Raw genomic sequence first — 17,037 nt, forward strand, 5'->3', positions numbered from 1 at the left:
GTATAATATTTGTAAAAAATGTTTTTGAAGATTAAAAATAGTTAGAAATTCAAATCTAAAGTTGAATTGTTGAAATACTAAATTTCAATTCATTTAAAATCTTGAATTTTAAGTATTTTAAATTTTAAATAAATATATTTGAAAATATAAATCTAAATTTATGTTCCCAAATCCTGCAATAGGGAATTGGAAAGAAAAATAAGAATTTCTTTGAAAAAAAAAAGAAATTAAGAAAAATAAATAAATAAAATGCAGCAAAAAAAAAAGAGCGGGGATCCCATTGACACGCGTCAAACGACGTGTTTTCATAGACAGTTAGACACTTTGTCATTGTACGTGTCAAACTAAAAAAAGTCAAAACCAAAACAGCAGTTAAACCCGTCCAAGGATCCTGGAGCCTTGAACCCGTTAACCCGAATTCAAAGTCTCTGTCTTTCTTTCTTAAAAGTCCTGTATAAAACCGAATCTGAAGCGCCAAATACAAGGCCGCTAATTCTCTGTCCCATATCGAAACACCCACCTCGTATTTCCCGTCCGCCGCCCTTTCTTCTTCTTCTTCTTCTTCTTCTTCTTCTTCTTCTTTGCAAGTGATTTTGAGTGAACTGATTTTAATTTTTGGGTGTTTTAATTGTTTTGAAGAGATTCCCTCAAAGATGAGACTGTTGAAAGTCGCCACCTGTAATTTGAACCAATGGGCGATGGATTTTGATTGCAATTTGAAGCACATTAAGGATTCCATAACAAGGGCAAAAGAAGTTGGTGCTGTCATCAGGCTCGGACCCGAGCTTGAAATCACTGGCTATGGCTGTGAAGATCATTTCTTGGAACTCGATACAGTCAATCACGCGTAAGTTCCCTTTTTTTTATTCCCCTCTCCCCCCCCCCAAAAAAAAAAAGAGAGAGAGAGCGATTCTTGGAGCTTTGCTTTGCTTTGTGAGGTTATTAAAATTTGGGTTATCAGTCGTTTGTTGGTTATTAGAATTGAATTGTAGTGATTACTGGTTATTTCTTTATGGAATGCAGCGTATGGTTTTTGCTTCTTTTTTTTTTTTTGCTAAATTTACAGTATAAACTGAAACATTTGGTATTTTTATTTAGGAAAGTGCCTCTTTTTTTTTCTTTTTTTTTCTGGATAATGCTTGGTTGTTTGAATGACACAACTAGTATTTTGCTTCTCTGAAATGACAGTTGGGATTATTTGTTTGCAGGTGGGAGTGTTTGAAAGAAATACTTCTTGGTGATTGGACGGACGGCATATTGTGCAGCATAGGAATGCCTATCATTAGAGGATCAGAGCGTTATAATTGTCAAGTTTTGTGTTTTAACCGGAAAATTGTCATGATAAGACCAAAGATGTGGCTTGCAAATGATGGCAATTACAGGGAGCTTCGCTGGTTTACCACATGGAAGCAAAAGGACCAGCTTGTAGAATTTCAGCTCCCACCTGAAATTTCTGAGGCCTTATCACAGACCTCAGTGCCTTTTGGTTACGGATACATTCAGTTTTTAGACACGTAAGCTTAACACTGCTGGTCCTGCTATTATCAGTTCCCATTAAGTTTTATGCCTTAGCTCATAATGATTTCATAACCGGATATCGATCATCATAAGATCATGTCTTCTCTATGTAATGATGCAAATGTAACTTAACATGCAAATAGGTTACATCGCTCGTCATATGAAAGTTTGTCATGGGTTCTTGATGAAACACTAATATTTGAACCTATTTGATCCCTTGTTAGAGCTGTTGCGGCAGAAATTTGTGAAGAGCTTTTTACTCCTAATCCTCCCCATACCGAGCTTGCATTAAATGGGGTTGAAGTTTTCCTGAATGCCAGTGGGAGTCACCATCAATTGAGAAAGCTAGACCTTCGACTTCGTGCTTTTATAGGTGCTACTCATACTCGTGGAGGGGTTTACATGTACAGTAACCACCAGGGCTGTGATGGTGCACGGCTGTATTATGGTAAATAACATGCTTTATTTCCCACTTTATTTCATGGTAACTTTACTCTAGGTTCCAGCATAAATTTAACTAGCGATATGATTTAAGTAGTAATCTTGCTTTGGTTCTTCTGCACCAGTAGAAAATGTGTTGTCTTTCGTGCAAAAATATTGTTTGGTTTATTGAGCACTAATTTATTTATTTCAGATGGGTGTTCCTGTGTTGTTGTGAACGGAGAGGTTGTTGCTCAAGGCTCACAGTTCTCCTTGAAGGATGTTGAGGTTGTGGTTGCTCAAGTAGATTTAGATGCGGTATGTTATAACTTTGCACTCCAATATATTTTTGTTGGGTATTAAAAAAGTATTCTTACTTGAAGCTTGAATGCTATGAATGTATTACCTTTTGTTAAGGTTTTTTTGCATAAAAGAGAAGGGAAAAATGATGATCTCCTATAATGAGAATCTCTGCCACAAGAAGTCCAATAAATAAATAATATGAAGGCGATTATTGAAGACAAACTACTATTAATGCCTAATGGTCACAACAAGAAGATTCTATTTATACAAGTTGGTGGCAAGTTAGGGTTTGCCGCATTTTCCAATTCTTATGCATATGAAAAATTATACTGAAATTTTTGCATTTCTTTGTTAACTACAGGTTGCTAGTTTAAGAGGATCCATAAGTAGTTTTCAAGAACAAGCAAGTTGCAAAACCAAAGTCTCATCTGTAGCTGTACCTTACAATATTTGCAAACCTTTTAACCTGAAAATGTTACTTTCTAGTCCACAGAAGGTTCGTTCTTGCTCAGAAAACATTATTTTGAAAATAAAAAGCTTCTCTGTATTAGTGATTGTTTATTACCTAATTGCATTATGTTATGAATTGAAGATCATGTACCATTCTCCTGAGGAAGAAATAGCATTTGGTCCTGGCTGTTGGCTATGGGACTATTTAAGAAGAAGTGGAGCTTCTGGTTTTTTGCTTCCTCTTTCTGGTGGCGCAGACAGTTCCTCTGTAGCTGCTATAGTTGGATGCATGTGCCAACTTGTTGTCAAAGGTTAATTTATGATTTCATTGTATCCTGCTGCCAAGTAGCACTGCTTCTTTTCTGCTTTTTTATTGGAGTTTTGAACTTCAATTCGTCAAGAATCTTTTCCTGTCACTGAAACCCTTACTGACGAGTCTTCTGCATCATATTTTCTGTTAATAATTAATTTTGCGCATACATACTGTGTTTCAGAAATTGCAAACAGAGATGAACAAGTTAAAGCTGATGCAATACGGATCGGGAATTACGCTGATGGAAAGTTTCCAACTGACAGCAAGGAATTTGCTAAACGTATATTCTATACGGTCTACATGGGTTCTGAAAACAGGTCAGGTCACAGCATACATCCATTGCTCTTCTTTCTTCAAGCTGGTTGTGAGTCTTGACTTTCTTGAGCTGACTACTGAGAATACATATGGTACTAAGTATTAACACTACAGAGGGAGAACAGCATTACACTGTACAATAAAATTTCTTAATCCAGTATGAATCATTGCTATTAACTTCTATAGTTCTAGTAAGTCCCCTTTATGGTTGCTCTTGAAGAATTTTTTGCGCCGCTATCCCAATGTTCTTTCTTTAGATCAATTTATTGATTTTACTAGAAAGTTAAGGAGAACCCTTCCATCTACATGTTTGCTGTCAAGAAAAGTGTCTTAAAAAGGTTTCTCAAATTCTTTAGAGAATTGGATATATATTAGTTGGTAGTAAATATCACCTAAAGACCATTCTTTTTGGTTCAGGTTGATCTTTCTGTTTGAGGAAAATATTTTCTGTTTCAGATTGATTGTAGCTGTACATTCTAGAAATCTTACATTATAATTTTAAGAACGTCCTTTTGTTGCAGTTCCGAAGCCACAAAAACACGGGCTAAGGTATTAGCAGATGAGATTGGTTCATGGCATCTTGATGTTTGCATAGATGGTGTTGTTTCATCTCTGCTATCCTTGTTTCAGACTGTTACTGGAAAAAGACCACGTTATAAGGTTAGCTTTGCGATGACAAGTTATTTTCTAATTTCCTCCGGAGGGTCAACAGTCCCAGCAGATACCATAGCAGTTCAATGGCATCTTAGGGCAAAATGCTAATATATGCTGTCCATGAGTACCAAAATTAACGATAAGAGTATAAAGATTATTGCCATCATCAGCTCTTGGAAATGTCTTTTATTTCTCTTCTTGAAATATATTGTCAGAGAAAACTATTTAGTCAATCATTTTATATAGATGTGTGACTGAAATGATCATTTTCTGTTTTGCAGGTTGATGGGGGATCCAATGTTGAGAACTTGGGATTACAGAACATTCAAGCTCGAATTAGAATGGTGCTAGCTTTTATGTTAGCATCATTATTGCCCTGGGTTCACAACAAAAAAGGGTTTTATCTTGTTTTAGGTAGCTCCAATGTAGATGAAGCCTTACGGGGTTACCTTACTAAGGTCTATACTTTACCTCTTTCTTTTCTTTCTCCTCATAATTAGGTATATATAATTAATGTTTTATTCATATGATTCTATCCGACAGTTAGCTCAGCTAACAACTCTCTGCACTTGCAGGATATGCAACAACAAAAAAAAATCTGACTGGAATTTATTTTTAATATCTTTTACAGTACGACTGCAGTGCAGCAGATATAAACCCAATTGGTAGTATTAGCAAACAGGACCTTCGGACATTTTTGTGGTGGGCTGCCAATCATCTTGGTTACTCATCCTTGGCAGAAATCGAAGCTGCTCCACCCACCGCTGAACTGGAGCCCATTCGTTCCAACTACAGCCAGGTATTGTTCCCCTGGGCTTTCATAATTTTATTAAATTTCTTAAAAGCTTTTCTTTTCCGTTCGGTTTTTTATCATAAAATTTAATTAAAATACGGGCAATTTAATTCTACATTCTGCATGAAACAGCTGGATGAAGTGGACATGGGAATGACATATGAGGAGCTATCAGTCTATGGGAGGCTGCGGAAAATTTTCCGGTGTGGTCCAGTATCAATGTTCAAGGTTTGATCATTGAACTCCTAACGCTTATTTACTAGACTCTATCTACTAGATAGCATTCATTCAATGTTCTCTGGTCTGTAGATATCTTGATGGCCATGTATAATCCCTATGGGAGGGGACGTTTTCTCTTCAGATCTTATATTTGTGGACTCAACTTCCACTTGAATACTTTTATATCTCTAGAATATTATTTCAAATAATTGTGTTTACTTGAAAATGGCTAAATACCATAGTCCATGTATTTTCCGTGAGCTTGAAATTTCTAATTCCAGCTTGTGGAGTTAACTGCATGAAGAAAATCTAAAATCCGAGTGTTGGCATGGTTCGAAGAAACTACAAGTTGAAACATTCATAAATCAGTTGCTTTGTTGCAGATACTCAGTTTTTCGGGTACTGTCTTATTTGTTGCAGAACCTTTGCTATAAATGGGGTGCAACATTAACTCCATCAGAGGTGGCTGATAAAGTAAAACATTTCTTCAAATACTATTCCATCAACCGACACAAAATGACTGTATTGACACCTTCATATCATGCCGAGGTATGTAAACATTAAAAGGCGTCAATAATCTATGGTCCCGATTAAAAGCCTGGTAATCTTGGTGCATTCCGTGTTGCAGAGTTATTCGCCAGAGGATAATAGGTTCGATCTGCGTCAGTTCCTTTACAATGCAAGATGGCCATATCAGTTTCGGAAGATGGATGAACTGGTGCAAGAGATGAATGGTGACAGAGTTGCTTTTAAGGAAACAGGTGAGGATGGTGGTACAGCAGCAGGTGGTGGTGGGATGGGAGTTGTAGCAGCTGCCTCAGGCAACCCCAAAGCTGGATTTTAATCAAAACTATCGGGGAGTTGAGTAGGAATAACGATTGCTTCCAACTTTTATTTATGGTGTAGTAGCACAAATTTGTTTTCAGTTGTCCAGTTATTGGCGCAGTGAGCCCACCCCCAGCCCCAATCTGTATATCTTTTTTTTTAACTTAATTTAATAGATGTCGTGTACAATAATAATAAATTACTCGATAGAAAGTGGAAATTGAAGTGTTCAAAACACATAATAAGAAAGTTGATTTTCTTCCTTTGTTTTTAATTTATTACATATTATATTTTAGAGATATTCCTAAATTTTAATTATGGTTTCTTTATCAATAATTAAATGTTAATCTCTCCACATCAATTTTTAAAAAATAATAGTTAATCGTTGTTAATTTTCTCTATTTTTATTAAATTAAACTTTAATCGCAGAATATTTTTTAATTTTTAAAGTATTTACATAAACTTTTGATCATATGTATAACACCATAATCATTATAATTAATTGGCTAAGTTGCTGCAGTTCATGTATTCTAGCGACGACAAACTTGGATATGTATGAGATTAGCCAATGACACAATCTAATTTCTATCCTTTTATGTGTTTTAGATGTATGAAACCTTGTTACTTTTGTTTTACTTTTATTATATTACTTTTACATTTTTTATTTTTTAAACATTTTAAAAAAATGTTTTTAGTATTTATTATTTAAATTAAATTTTAATTTCTTTTAAGGAGTTGGATTTTTAATTTGTTTAAATGCAACTTTGTTTTCATTGGTTTTAGAATGTTGATTTTTTATTTGATACAAGTTTTTTAGAATACATTTAGATATATTCTAAAGTTTAACCAATTCTATTTTAAACTTAATTATAGTTTCTTTATCAATAATTGTTAAATTTAATTCAATATTACCCTATTTTGGATATTAACTTTAAAATTTAACAGTTACCAAATTAAAGTCATATTAAGTTTAACCATTATTAGTACATGCATAGAAATTAAATCCAACTTTAATATCAATTTTAAAATGTTTTTTTTTTATTTTTAGAATTAAATTTTAACATTCATTTGTTCTTCCATCCTTATTGAATCTTTTAAGATATATTGTATTAGAAGAATTTTTATAATTTTATATATCACTATCCCTTTGAATTAAACTCCCACAAATGTCAAGATTGATTTATATTGTTTCAAAATGTCAATTTAGGATACTTGACATATTTATTTTAATGCAATTAACACTTGCATTTATATTTTTAAATAAAAAATATTAATTAAATTTCTACAAAAATAATTTTAAAAAATTAAATTCTAAGAGTACGGACACTATTTATTTTTAACGGAATTATCAATTGCATTTATGCTTTTAAATAAAAAAAATGAGGTGGCCAAGAAGCGAGGACCTGATAGCTGTTAGCACACATTAAAGCATACCCAACCCGACCTTCTACTCCTCTTGCGAGACAGCACTCGTTGGGCATTAGTGTTTCTTTTTTTAACCACACGAGGGAAACACTAGAAAAAGTCCTCAACAGATGTTCACCCAAACCAAGGCGGGTTTAGGGTTGGAATGTATCGAGGCTACAACGGTCTCTTTCCACCCTTACGTTCTACAGCTTCCCTCCATTGTTTAAAACAAATTTGCATTTTATTTTCCTTCTCCATGTGGGATTCATATTTCCACTACCTTGTTCATGCGGCAAACAACCAATACTTGGTAACTCGTACACTGATATGATTAGAGCTTCTTTTATAGCGGTGAAAGGAATGTTTTCATGGGTCCAGCAATATTGGTGATGGTAATCAGGTCAGAAGTGTAGGATGGAGTATGAGAATGTTAATGAAGGAGATAGAGATGGTGAGGTGGAAAGAAAGAGGGGTTACGGCGACTCAAGCTCAGTTTCTTGAGAAGTCTTTGGGTTGAAAACAAACTTGAATCGGAGAGGAAGTCACAACTAACAAAAGAGCTTGGCCAACAACAGCCCTTGGTATTAAAAATAAGCGTGCTCCATTTAAGAACAAACAACTGGAAAAGGACTACGATTCTTTGAAAGCTAGCTCTGATGAACTCAAGGATGACTGACTGACTGACACAATATCCTTGAGAACCATAATTTGAAAAAGGAGGTAAACCTTTTCAAGCATTTGCTCCTAAATTCACTCCCGTGATGCTTCAGTTTTATGCAGCAGCCAAGCTGATTCTTAATGAAGATGATTAGGCCACCATTTCACCTAATTAAGGTCACAGGAAAACAATCCTTTCTTTCCCCCCTCTAAGGAAGCGCATTTCAATTCATTTAGTAACCCGAATCAAAAGTTTAATTAAAATAAAATAAATATTTTACTATTATTAATTCCTCTTTTGCTTTAGCTTCTCCAATGCAGCGGGGTTGCTCTTCAATCTCAATCAAGGCGATAATGCCTCAACCCCTTTGCGATATCTGGCAGCAAATCCAGAAGAGTAGCAAATGGCAGGCGAAGGAAAACAAACAAATTCCCCAAATATCATTTTCTTATGATAATTTTTAATCAACTTTTCTGATTTTCGGTCCTTCACAAGTTCGCAATTATTCGATGACACAAAATTTTAGAAAGAATGAGTTGTTTAACATAACATAAGCAAAAATATAAAGTAATGCAAACAAAACATCCCTTCAACTGTATCTTCTATCTTCACCAAAAATAAAATAAAATAAAGGGAAAAAAAACAAAAAAAAACAAGCAAAGAAGGGGGGGCAGGGGGGCAATATACCATGAGAAAAATTTACAAAATCCTCGTCTTAACTACCCTACGCTCTCCTCATCCTCACTCTTGCTTGTTCATCACCAACCCTCGATATTGCTAAGAGATTTTTAAAGTTCATCATGCGAATCCTCCTCTTCGGTTGATCCTCCAGCCCCTGGGGCTCCGCCAGATCTTTGGTAAACAGCCGTGATAATGGGGTTGCAGACAGCCTCAACCTCCTTGAGCTTCTCCTCGTAGTCTTCCTTCTCAGCATTCTGGTTGTCATCAAGCCACTCAAGGGCCTCCTTCACGGCTGCTTCAATTTTCTCCTTCTCATCGGATTCAAGCTTGTCAGCGAGCTTATCCTTGTCGCTAATCTGGCTTTTCAAGTTGTAGACGTAAGTCTCAATGCTGTTGCGAGCATCGATTCTTTCCTTCACCTTCTTATCCTCCTCTGCAAATTCTTCTGCCTCGCGAACCATTCTGTCTATCTCCTCCTGGCTCAGACGACCCTTATCATTGGTGATAGTGATCTTCTCTGTTTTATGTGTGCCCTTATCTTCTGCCTTCACGTTTAAAATCCCATTTGCATCAACTTCAAACGTAACTTCAATTTGAGGGGTTCCCCTGTGCAGTTGAGTTGTCACAACATTAAGTCGATACATTCAATATACAAGTGCAGAATTGACAAAGGGAGAGTGCAAACCTTGGAGCTGGAGGAATTCCAGTAAGATCAAAATTCCCAAGCAACCTACAATCCTTTGTGAGACTCCTTTCGCCTTCAAACACCTGACATCAGTCCAAAACAAATCCAAATAAGGTTCAAAGACTTCCAGTTCTTAGCATTGCCAGAAACATCCAATTCTCAAGTATTTTTAATAGTATTTGTAAATACCTGAATGGAGACGGTGGTCTGCTGGTCCTGATAAGTGGTGAAAACTTGAGACTTCTTGGTTGGGATAACAGTGTTTCTGGGAATCAACTTTGTCATGACCCCACCGACAGTTTCAATACCGAGACTAAGTGGAGCCACATCAAGGAGAAGAATGTCTGTGCATAAAACATTATACACAAATATCAGCCATAGTTTATTCCATTATAACACTTTCATGAGCTATAAGCACGGGAGATGAAATGTACCTTTGGTTTCATCACCACCCTCTCCACTCAAGATTCCTCCTTGCACTGCAGCACCATAAGCAACTGCTTCATCTGGGTTAACACCCTTGTTGGGCTCCTTTCCGTCAAAGTAGTCCTTAAGGAGTTGTTGAACCTTTGGAATTCTAGTGCTTCCACCGACAAGAACAATCTCATCAATTTGGCGCTTCTCCAAACCAGCATCTTCCATTGCCTTCTTTACAGGTCCCATTGTCTTTCGGAACAGATCATTGTTCAACTCCTCAAAACGGGCCCTGGTCAGTGGCTCAGAGAAATCAACACCTTCAAAAAGTGATTCAATCTCCACACGGACCTGGTGCTGGCTGCTAAGAGCTCTTTTGGCACGCTCAGCTTCCCTCCTAAGCTTCCCAAGTGCCCTGTTGTCCTTGCTGATATCCTTTCCATGCTTTTTCTTGATCAGTTTAATAAAGTACTCCATAACCCTCTGATCAAAATCCTCACCTGCAAGAAAAATGACCGTAAACAAAGATCCAGTGTTGAAAAAAAATTTATAATCCTATAAGAAAACAATAAAGATGCTTACCTCCCAAATGAGTGTCTCCATTTGTGGAAAGAACCTCAAATACACCATTATCAATAGTCAAGATACTGACATCAAATGTCCCACCACCAAGGTCAAAAACAAGAATGTTTTTCTCTCCACCCTTTTTGTCCAAACCATAGGCAATGGCAGCTGCAGTTGGTTCATTGATTATTCTTGCCACATTAAGCCCAGCAATAACCCCAGCATCCTTGGTGGCCTGCCTCTGGGCATCATTGAAGTAAGCTGCAAATAAAACAGAGATAATTTGAGCATAATCAAGGGTCCAACAGAAGTAACCATTTTGAGCTGAGAACATTGTTTCTTATGGTGCACTCACCAGGAACAGTGACCACTGCATCCTTGATTTTCTTCCCAAGGAAAGCTTCGGCTGTGTCCTTCATCTTACCCAGAATCATAGCACTAATCTCTTCAGGACTGAAAACCTTGGTCTCTCCATCCTTAATCTTTACTTGAATATAAGGTTTTCCATCCTTGTTGACAATCTTGTAGGGAACAAGTTTCATGTCCCTCTGGACCTCCTTATCTTGAAACCTGCAAAGAACAAAGCCCCCGCAGTAAGCATTATTTACCAACCAATCCCTACAATGTAAACCAAGAAACATGGGAGAATGAGATTTACTTTCTTCCAATAAGTCTTTTGACATCAAAGATGGTCCTCTCTGCGTTAACAGCTGCCTGATTCTTAGCAGCTTCACCTATCAGCCTCTCACTGTCTGTGAAACCCACCCATGATGGTGTGATACGGTTTCCTTGGTCATTGGCTATAATTTCCACGTGACCATTCTTGTATACACCAACACAAGAATACGTTGTACCAAGATCAATTCCAATTACGGTCCCCAATTTCGCGGCTTCCTCCTTTGCAATCGAGAGTGCAAAAAGACATCCTGTTTGAAAAGTTTACACGATGCTAACCATTATACAGTCCTTTTCCAATATCACTCTATGGTCATTTTTAAACTCAATCATTATGTTAGCCAAAGTTAAATCATTATGTTAGCCAAAGTTATTTAAAGTCACTATCCATTGAATTAGACATCAAATATCAGATTTGGTAAAGCGGCCACGTGGAAAGATCAAGATAGAACAGAATCCTAACGAAGTTCTAGAATATTTACGCTCATAACATTGCAACTTCCATATTAGAAATGCTTCACCACAAATGGAAAATTAAAATAAAATACGTGAAAACACATGATTTTGTTCGAATCAAACTAATTTCCGAGACATTCATTTCATAATCCAGAAATTTCTAGTTCTGAAATCAAAGGAGCAAAAACAAATGATATGAGATCGCCGAAACTCTCATTTGATGATGTAATGCATTACAATAATTCGTAGAACCTAAATCAGATCTAAGCATGCGCCGATTTGCGGGGAAAAACATTATCAAACAAAACTAGATCTAACACGTTTCGTCTCAAACAGTTAAAGAATCAAAGAACACGGAATCACATGAAATAAGCGGAATTAACAAATGAGGAACAGGCACGATACTCACCGGACAAGACTATCGCTAGAACCACCAAAGAGCCGCGCGCTCTGAATGAGCCAGCCATCACTCCACCTCAACACTTATCTGTGGAGAAGCCTCTTTGAGATTTTTTTTTTCCTCCCCTCTGAAAGTGGAATGGTTGTAGTGTTTAAAATGAAATGAGCATTTTTGAAAGAAAGAGTCGCGGGTCGAGCATTTTATATTTGTTGTGTCCCACGTTTGACGGAAGTTTCCCAGGTGAGTAGCAGGAGAGAACATGTCATAGTGTTGACGTGGGCCAATCAAGTTTGAAGGAAGGGAAGATTGACCCAATGAAATTAGATATTGGGTTGGGAAGATCCTGGCCGTTTATTTCCCAAATGTCCTCGTGTCCGCTTCCTTCTCGCTTGCTTTCTTCTATTCAAGCTATTAATAAAATAGGATGACAATTGACCAGTATTCCGGTAATTGATTCAAAACGCCCCAACATTCTACCGTTTTGGGCATTTCAAAATGCGAAGTAGAAACATTCATATTATATTTATTTATTAAAAATTTGTTGTAAAATTTACAACCAACCAAAAATATTATGTTTGAAAAAGTAAAAATACTATAATATAATAATATATATTTTAACTTTTAGAATCTTGATAGTTTTTTTTATGATCAATTTGTATCGAGTTTAATTTAATTTAATTTTTTTTAAAATGAAATTAATATAATATAATAATCGAAGAATATGAAGTTATTTAAAATTCCTTAAATTACTACTACTAAAATCAAAAGAATCATATTCTAAGCGATTGGTTTTTTTTATAATTATTATCATAATAAGTATATAATATTCAAACATTATAACGTGTACAACTCTCTTTTTTTCATTTTTGTACTAAGCAATAGCATCTAATGAGACCCATAAAAATATTAATACATTAAGAGTGCGTTTGGTTCGCTGTATTGGATTAGAGATGTATTGGATTAGAAGTGTATTGGATTAGAGGTGTATTGGATTAGAGGTGTAATAGCAAATCAACTGTTTGGTTGAATGTAATGGAATAGATGCGTAATAGTAATCTTGTGTTTGGTTGAATGAAATAGAGGTGTAATAGCATAGTGGAAAAAACTAAAATGACTAGAATACCCTTAGCATAAATTTATTTTGGTAAATGATTATTGTTATTGTTATTTAAATTTTAATAAGATTATTATTATCAATAATAAATATTTTAATCATATTTAAACATAATTATTATTAAACATATTTTAATTAAAATATATAATTTAATAAAATTCTTAATAAAAACATAATTTGATTTTGGAAATAAACAAAATACTCAATTTAATTTTATTATATTTTTTAAAATTTACTCACATTATAACATTAAGAACAACAAATGAGAGCGTATCCAGTAATTTTGGCAACAATCTCTTTAATTTTCGTAATGCTAAAATATTACCTTATTTTTTTTAAATTAAATCGATGAAAAGAAATTCATAGGTGCATTTTCATATAAATAATTGAATTATTCAAAATTACATGCATTTAGAGATAAATATTTTACCCAGCACTACGCTTGTTCGACTCGTAAAAGGCAAAAATTAGGATTCAAAATTAAATTATAATTTTTATGATAATAAAAATTACTTAGGACATCATGTTCTCAAAAACTCAAACCTTTATCAACATAGAATTGAATCAAATATCGTTTTCATCTTCCCAAGTTTCTATACATAAACTATGAACACGGAATTAAACAATACAAAAATGGTATTCTTCTTCCATTGACATTTGATATCAGCTTCAGAAAAGGCAAAAGACAAGAATAAAGAGATAAAACAAAAGATTAAATCAATCCTATATCCTTGACTGACATAATTTACCTTAAAAACTCTATACTTTAACCAATCCCACCTATATGATTTTTCTGTTTTCCTATACATAACTTAAAGCTTACTTGGAACCAAGTCATTGTATTGTATTTCATGTAATTTTTTGAAGCAGATCCTCATCTCCTCCATCTGCATTGAAGGAATAGATGTCGACCGGGGCCACCGTGCAACCCATGGCATTCTGCTTGGTTCTTTTATTACAAAAGGAGCCTCGGTGTTTGTCTAGATAGATTACAATCACGGTGATTGGAGCTTGGCGAACCTTGATATTCGATTTATAGCTGACGGATTGCATCAGAGCCATTGGTAAGGAATGTCAGCCGCCAAGAGCAAGAACATGTAGTTCAGTTCACTTGGTTCATATGGTCGTCCAGAAGGTCTAGATTCGAATCTCACTATTTGCAAAATCTTCCTAGGGCAAGAGAAAATCATACTGTGGGACTGTTGCAGGAATCTTTGAAGGTTGAAGATTGAGATTTTAAGTGGCAAGTTGAAATGCTGACATTTCATTGTGTTGTTTTAAGGATGACTCAACCCCTGCAAGTGCAAATTGTCCAATATCATGTCCTTCAATTGCCTCAAATTCCTTCTCTAAGCCAACAGCAAACTCTTCAGGACATGCTCCATCACTTTGTAAATAGTCTGCAATCTACATCATTAAATCCACAACATTTCTTCATTAATCTCTATGTCAAAAGCAAAGGATTCATGAAGGAAACCAAACAGCAAGGAAAATAAATAAATATATATATAGACATACAAATAGATGTTACATTTATATATATGCACTTTTAAGCAAGATCTCGAGTACTGTCCTATAACCTAAATGGTTGGCTTATTTAGCTTTTAAGCCATCCTTTGTATGCATACACTTTTTGTATTCCTACAAAAACAGCTTGTTTCTAACCTCCAAGCATACCTTGATTTGCCCCCAAACAAATACCGAAATATGTCATAACGTGAAATTGTTACCTATTATCTAGAACTTTATCTGCATGGTCAGCCCTATCTAGATCTTGACTGTAACAACAATAGTAAAATGACATTCACAGCTCATTCAGTGCATGCATAAAATTAAATCCTAACCCTATTACCATAAAATCATAAAATAACACTCCTAAGCAAATTTGAATTGAAAAAAATGGGACAGAAGAAAAAAACATAAGTATTGAGGCACAAAATTACCATTATGAGCAATAACAATTGCATCAAATTCCCCACGAGGTTTTCCATTCTCGCTCAAGTGCCACATCCCGTTAAATGGCTCGAGCTTACTTATCCAACAAGGTCTCACTACATTGACCATAGAAGTCTGCACCAAGCATCTAACTTACTCAGATATAACCACTGTTAAAATGTCAACCCAATTAAGCACTTGAGACAATAGGGTCCAATAATGAAAGGCACCACTCTAGACAATTAGTAATTTATTTGTTTCACAAAGTATAACCTTTCCATTCGACTAATAATAAAGCTTTAAAAAGATCAGAATAAGCAGCAAGAACGAAAATGAAGGTGATCACCTCAGAAAGCAAAGAGTCGGCTAAAGGGCGCATCCCATTGACACCTATAAACCTTGGTGGTGATGAAGGAAGAGGAACAAACCGGCCACCTAATTCAAGCTGACCAACTAAACCTTGCCATTCTCGAACCAAGCCTTTCTCCAACCAATAATCAACTAGCTTGGAAAACCGAGAATCACTGACAGTAAAAAACTGAGCAGCATGGTCAAATATAAGTTGTTGAGGATCAATGACTCTAGTTCCCATTCTTCCTCCCAAACCATGCATTCCCTTTTACGGCAAAAGACAACAAGAAACCACATCACTTGCAATTATCCAAACTACATTATGCAATGTTAATGCAAATGGTTGAACTTCTAAACTTGTCCTCCCATAACTAAACTATTGAGCATTAAAAAGAAGAACGGTACCGGAAAATCACATGAAAGGGTTGAATTATATTAGCTTAGGCATGCCAAATTCACAATTTAATTTCATTGAAGACTGGAGTTTCTCTTAACAGAAGAAGAATATTTGAGTGCAATGAATACACAAACAAAAAGAGGCCTTCTCTTCTTCTGTCATATGACAAGAAATTTAGAGACAACTATTCATCACAGAGATTAATTGCGCAACTCCAAAGTTAAATTTATGCATGAGTTCTAAAACATACTAACAAAATGAATTTCTTTCTATAAATTAAATGCATTGTTTTTATTCAAAAAAAATCCAATTGTCATATACTCATGTAGGGAAAAGAAAAACATTATTACAAGAAAAGAAACATTTTTTAATTCATTGATCAAAACACCCTAAAGAACAACAATAACCCAAATTAAAGCAGCACGAAAGGTAACCAAAGGAACCAACCGTGTCAAAAACAGTGGACTTAACACCTCTTTTCTCCAAGCTCAAAGCACAAAGAAGACCAGCCATTCCTCCACCAATAATCCCCACGTGAGGGTCAGCTGAAACACCAGCAGTGAACTTGACCTGCTCCTGAGTGAAGGTTATCTTGAGAATTGACCTCCTAGAAGTCCCATATGGTGTTCTTTTCCTATTCCTTGAAGTGGGTCTTTGTGGGTTTTTGGAGGGTTTTTGGGTTCTTGTGAACTGCAAATTATAGTTAGAGGTTTTGGGGGTTTAAAGGATTTCTGGGTTTTGAGAGGAAACAGAAATGAAGAAGAAAAACTGGGCAGAGCCGAAGGTGCCATTGTTTCTTTTTCTTTTTGGAGGGAGCGACAACTAGCAACAATCTGGGCAAAGAAATAAGGAAGGAAATCGGATGAAGGAACAGAAGAGAAACAAGGGGATGGGGGGAGGGCAAATCAGGGAGCTGATGCTCAATCAGTAGCTAATCTGGGCAAAGAGGGGGGAATAGAAATCGGTGGTTTTCACCGATTAAGAAGGTAATGGATTAGATGCGTATTACCAATACATCAAACCAAACGACGTCTTAGAGAGGTATTAGGTGGGGCCCACCGATTAGGGGTGTATTGGCTAAGCCAATACACCCAACCAAACAAGCTGTAAATGTTCATGTGCCTTATTAATATGGCGCCACTTGTTAAATATTGAAGCCCGCCACCTAAGTTTATTTCAGTTTTTTTTCTCTAAAACATTACTTTAATATATATATATACATGCACTATTTTTTTATCCCGTAACTTTATGTATCAATTTTAACATTTTATCTTTAATTTTTAAAAGATTGTTGAAAAAAAAGTGCATGTTTATTTTAAAAATGATTATAAATAAATTTTAATACTTATTATAATCCATTTAATGAGTAGGGGCGAAGTTAGAAAATTTTTTTAGGGGAGAAATTAAATTGTAATTTTTACGATAGTAAAAATATAATTTTACTATTTTAATATTCTATATCTTTATAATTATTAAAGGATTAAATTAAA

The 17,037-nt window shown here is 35.4% G+C and overlaps 2 protein-coding genes and 1 pseudogene across 3 annotated transcripts; 1 reads left to right on the forward strand and 2 right to left on the reverse strand.

Moving 5' to 3' along the window:
* The first annotated feature begins 389 nt into the window (after positions 1-389).
* Positions 390-6,072, forward strand: LOC107911417 (glutamine-dependent NAD(+) synthetase). 2 transcript variants are annotated; one of them, XM_016839254.2, is made up of 14 exons: positions 390-523; positions 640-847; positions 1,209-1,514; positions 1,743-1,966; positions 2,153-2,256; positions 2,603-2,737; positions 2,834-3,002; positions 3,186-3,321; positions 3,841-3,979; positions 4,255-4,431; positions 4,605-4,772; positions 4,899-4,994; positions 5,406-5,534; positions 5,614-6,072. In XM_016839254.2, exons 2-14 carry the CDS (start codon positions 654-656, stop codon positions 5,827-5,829), a joined length of 2,193 nt encoding a protein of 730 aa, XP_016694743.2. In that variant the 5' UTR covers positions 390-523; positions 640-653; the 3' UTR covers positions 5,830-6,072. The 2 variants fall into 2 exon arrangements, with proteins under 2 accessions (XP_016694743.2, XP_016694736.2); XM_016839247.2 differs by having other exon boundaries at positions 458-847.
* Positions 6,073-8,395: 2,323 nt separating this feature from the next.
* LOC107911406 (luminal-binding protein 5) lies at positions 8,396-11,942 on the reverse strand. Its single transcript, XM_016839238.2, has 8 exons — positions 11,760-11,942; positions 10,878-11,145; positions 10,575-10,789; positions 10,238-10,480; positions 9,676-10,155; positions 9,431-9,585; positions 9,242-9,324; positions 8,396-9,162 (listed from the first exon to the last, which is right to left on the reverse strand). Exons 1-8 carry the CDS (start codon positions 11,815-11,817, stop codon positions 8,664-8,666), a joined length of 2,001 nt encoding a protein of 666 aa, XP_016694727.1. The 5' UTR covers positions 11,818-11,942; the 3' UTR covers positions 8,396-8,663.
* Positions 11,943-13,482: 1,540 nt separating this feature from the next.
* LOC107911387 (renalase-like) lies at positions 13,483-16,496 on the reverse strand (annotated as a pseudogene).
* Between the last annotated feature and the right edge of the window lie 541 nt (positions 16,497-17,037).

This window comes from Gossypium hirsutum, chromosome D08 (genome assembly GCF_007990345.1).
Source record: "Gossypium hirsutum isolate 1008001.06 chromosome D08, Gossypium_hirsutum_v2.1, whole genome shotgun sequence".
Classification (NCBI taxonomy): domain Eukaryota; kingdom Viridiplantae; phylum Streptophyta; class Magnoliopsida; order Malvales; family Malvaceae; genus Gossypium; species Gossypium hirsutum.